General features: G+C 35.6%; 3 protein-coding genes across 3 annotated transcripts in view; 2 read left to right on the top strand and 1 right to left on the bottom strand.

Annotated features, from left to right (window-relative positions):
* The window catches only part of LOC104703259 (nucleolar complex protein 3 homolog), a 6,402-nt gene extending 6,085 nt beyond the window's left edge, over positions 1 to 317 (top strand). Inside the window, exon 14 of the mRNA XM_010419233.2 lies at positions 48 to 317. Coding sequence (XP_010417535.1) covers positions 48 to 175 — 128 coding nt within the window. The 3' untranslated portion in view covers positions 176 to 317. The remainder of the gene's footprint in view (positions 1 to 47) is intronic.
* Positions 1,161 to 1,651, bottom strand: LOC104703258 (auxin-responsive protein SAUR40). Its single transcript, XM_010419231.2, has one exon. It carries the CDS (start codon positions 1,641 to 1,643, stop codon positions 1,248 to 1,250), a length of 396 nt encoding a protein of 131 aa, XP_010417533.1. The 5' UTR covers positions 1,644 to 1,651; the 3' UTR covers positions 1,161 to 1,247.
* Positions 2,700 to 4,070, top strand: part of LOC104703257 (uncharacterized protein At4g15545-like) — a 4,566-nt gene continuing 3,195 nt past the window's right edge. Inside the window, exons 1-6 of the mRNA XM_019227181.1 lie at positions 2,700 to 2,981; positions 3,056 to 3,124; positions 3,277 to 3,339; positions 3,438 to 3,534; positions 3,635 to 3,802; positions 3,883 to 3,926. Of these exons, the coding sequence (XP_019082726.1) occupies positions 2,700 to 2,981; positions 3,056 to 3,124; positions 3,277 to 3,339; positions 3,438 to 3,534; positions 3,635 to 3,802; positions 3,883 to 3,926 (723 nt within the window). The remainder of the gene's footprint in view (positions 2,982 to 3,055; positions 3,125 to 3,276; positions 3,340 to 3,437; positions 3,535 to 3,634; positions 3,803 to 3,882; positions 3,927 to 4,070) is intronic.

Genomic DNA, 4,070 nt, shown 5'->3' with positions numbered 1-4,070 from the left:
GGAAAAGCTCAGCAAGAAACTGAAAGAGAACTTTTCGATTCTTCAAGATATAAAAGAAGACGAGAGAGTTAGAATGGAGGCGTTGCAGTCAGAAAAGAAAAGACCATTGAAGAAACAGAATAACGTGGTGAAGAAGAAACTTAAGAACCTTAAACCCAAAAAGAAAGCTTTTTGATCTCTCCCCCCTTTTCAACTTTTATATACATTGCTTAAAATCTAAAACGCATCAGTTGAAGTTGTTAAATCTAATTTTGAGTACACTTTTGTTGGAGTGGCAATTTTGTCAACAGAAAGAATCAAAATTATTTATCTTCAAATCCACCTTGTTGTATAAACTTAAAATCCTGAAAACTTCGAGTAGATATTTGATGTTCTCGTATATTTCAGGTTTATTTATTCGAACAAACTCTTAGTAAGTCGTACCAACGTCGTAGAAAAGTCGAATCGGTTAAACAAAAGAACATAGTCCTACATGTGCCTATTAGTATCGAAAGATACACAAGATCATCCTCTTATCCACTCACAGTTCGCCACAAACTGTGTAGTCCAATTGAATTAGTTTATAAAAAATAGAATTGGAGATTCTCAGCTAATATATGTTGTAAGCTGTGTACAGCAAATTGTTCCCCACAACGAGTCCAGCCGTACAAACGGTACAGGGAAGATATGGGGCCATGTGTGACATTTTGTTTGTTCTAGACCAATTTTTTTAATACATTCTTCTAGTCGTCGTTCGTTATTATTATATGTACAAGATAGCTGCTACTTTAAAATATAAGTTTTTTTTTTTTTTTGTGGGCAAATTTCACCATTTTCTCAATTAGTTATATAGAATTCTAATAAGCATATATTTTCTATAAAGGATGTTGTGATCTTCATAGTGGATTATCCACGCAAGACTCACATTGTTTAACCCCAATTTAATAAATAAAATGTTAGGTGTTGGGACGATATCATGATGTATCAACAACGATTTTATCAGTTAATTCATTGACTTAAATATTCAAAATGATTACAAAATAATTATTATATAGTTGATGATGAATGATCCGTACGGTACGTGAAAAATAATTATGCATTTTGTTACTTATTTTTTTTTCATTCTTAAAATCGAAAAGAAAAAAAAAACAATTCACATTCTAAAAAGCATCAACAAAATATTCTCCGATCAGTCAAATAAAAAAGAAGAGAAGATCGAAGAAAAAAAAAATAAATAGAAAAACAAACAGAACACAAAAACATGTCTACTACTCTGTTTCTGTAGATAAATCTTCACGGCACAGCGACGCAATGAGCTCCGATGTATCATCAAACACACCAGACTGGAGAGACTCCACAACTTGCTCGAACACGAAGACGTTACAAGGGATATGAAGAACTCCTTTCTGCGCGTATCCGTATTCCTGAGCTGATCGGTTCAGCAATCCCACGAAAACAGGGTGGTTCAGCAGCTCCGCACTCACCACGAACCGCTCCTTCTCTTCGCCAACGTTCACGGGTACGTGGCCGGATGGAACACTCGAGTCCACGGTTGCTCGCTTCACCAAGAAAACGGACTTCGGATGGTGGATGTCGCCGCTGCGAGCTCGGTTGCAGGATGATGAGTCGGCGATTCTCGAGAGACGGCGAATCAGAGGCTTCATCTTCTTTGATTCTATAGACACAACACACAGAGAGAGAGAGAGAGAGGGACGGAGAAGTGTGCGATATATGTATATATATGGGACTATGGGAGAGAGAGAGAGAGAGAGCACAGAGTATAGTAATGTTGTGAGAGAGATGTACACATTGAGAGGAAACAAATGGTATATGATTTATTTTCATATATGAAGTAATATTTGTTAACATGATGAGTCATGGTATATTAAACCATTTGATAAACTACCTAATATGTTGATCATGCAAAATGAGAAATTCTCTAAAATTGGGTTGATTTTCCAAACATTTCACATTCAATTTGGTCAAATTACAAATAGAATATTTGTTAACAACTTTAAGAAATTTGGAATGCCAAATGTAAGAGTTTTAGCTATATAAATTTTATTTTATAGATTTCTTTGTATGATGAAATGAAACGGACAAAATGGATTAAAAAAACAGCGTTGTATTTACTAATCTGTCTTTTTTTTTTGGCCATGTATACGCAATTTCTCGGTTTATTTTTATTCTATCTTTGGTTTATTCGTTATTTCGGTCGATAAATAAAATGAAGATAAAACAAAATAAGTAGAAAAAAACACTAACAAAATGCCAATGTTGTTGGTTTCAATGTGTATGCATGCACTACAGCACTAGTATCATTCTACAAGTGCTAGTTATTGATAAACTATTTACCATTTAGTGTTAGTCAAAAAAAAAAAAAAAGGGATTTACTTGCAATATCAGTTTTGGCAATATATATAAAAATATTTTGTTTTGGACATTTTGGTACCCTAACATTATTTATATTCTATTTTGGGAATGAATATTCATCTTTGACTATTTTTTTTTATAAAAGAGTAAATAAATAGTTAAATACAGAATTAATGTTCATCTTTGACTTTTTAGGAGGGAAAAAGGTAATTTTTTAAAAAAGTGGGAGAAAAAAAAAACAGAGCTTGCGGCCAAATCAACGAGAAGAAGACGAATCATCAGATTTAAGTTAAGCTCTTCGATTCCTCTGCAAATTCAGAAATCGTAAGATTCACATTGTCGTGAAGATGTCAGAACTTTCCGGTGTAGTCAGATTGGATTTAGAGCTTTCCGATGAGATTCTATCGGTAATCCCGACGGATCCTTTCGAGCAGCTGAATCTCGCGAAGAAGATCACGTCCATGGCGATCGCCTCTAAGGTGTCTACTTTAGAAGCTGAGGTAATCGAACTGAGGCAGAAACTCCAGGAGATGGAGATGTGTACGCACGAGCTTGAGAGCAAGGCTTATCGTTACGAGAGAGATATCCGAGAAGCTGATTCAAGATTTAAGATTGTCCTCCATGACAATGTGAGAGAGATCTATTCTACTCTTATGGATTTGATTTCTAATGTAACGTTCTTAATTAATATTTTACGATGAAGATGAATCTGACAAAGGAACGCGATTCGCTTACAACCACTGTAACAAACCTGAATCGTGAAATGGCTAAGGTGAAGAAGCTAAGTAATACTTAACTGATCTTTTGTATTGTTGGTTTTGTGCATCTCTGTGTGTTTGTTTTTTTTTGTAAGCCAAATTCTTGTTGCGGCATACACTCTTGAGTAGTCTTGAGGAAGAAACTTGTGTTTTTTTTTACCATCAGTTGGAGACCTTCAAGAGGAAATTGGTTCAATCCCTAAGTAATGATGATGAGATTGCTCCTCCGGTAAAGATATATTGGTTTCACCAGTTTTTTGTCAGTAAAAACATTCGTTCTTCTTCTGTAATTTCGTCTTCTCCGTTTTTTTGTTTTTTTTATTACAGCAAACAGATTCTGTTGATATCAAGACATATGACCAGTCGGTTCCTTTGTCTTATCCAGACAAATCCGTGGACATGACTCATCATCCAGTTGAGGAAGGTAATTTTTGGATTATGGATGCAATTCCAGTTCAGGATATATGTGACTTTACTCAAATTATATTAATGCTGATCATTTTTTTTATTTTTTTACTTGTTAGCAGTTCCCATTTACACAGGACCAAGATTCTCTGTTTCTCCCTGGCTCACTCCACAAACTAATTCTACTGCAGGATCTCCCAAGGCAAGAACTTCTGGTTGGTACCCCTCAACATCGAGCCAACAATCATCAGCTGCAAATTCTACTCCTCGTGGCCTCCCACTTCAAGGTTAGTTTCGTAGGGCTACGTACTCATCTGTTTTATCTGTTTGCTTTTCTCTGAGATGGGTTATGCATAAACTTACGCAGCTCCTCGTACACCTCGCATTGATGGCAAGGAGTTTTTCCGTCAAGTCAGGTTTGCCTCTTTATCTTATATTATTTCCCCTTGGGTTCAGTACATTGCCAAGCCTTAAACTAGGAAACAAAAACATTTCATTCTCCGTTCATCATCATGCAGGAGCCGATTATCATATGAACAATTCAAAGCCTTCTTG

The sequence above is a fragment of the Camelina sativa genome, chromosome 7 (assembly GCF_000633955.1).
Source record: "Camelina sativa cultivar DH55 chromosome 7, Cs, whole genome shotgun sequence".
Classification (NCBI taxonomy): Eukaryota; Viridiplantae; Streptophyta; class Magnoliopsida; order Brassicales; family Brassicaceae; genus Camelina; species Camelina sativa.
The sequence above is the reverse complement of the archived record's forward strand: the minus strand, read 5'-3'. Positions and strand labels throughout refer to the sequence as shown.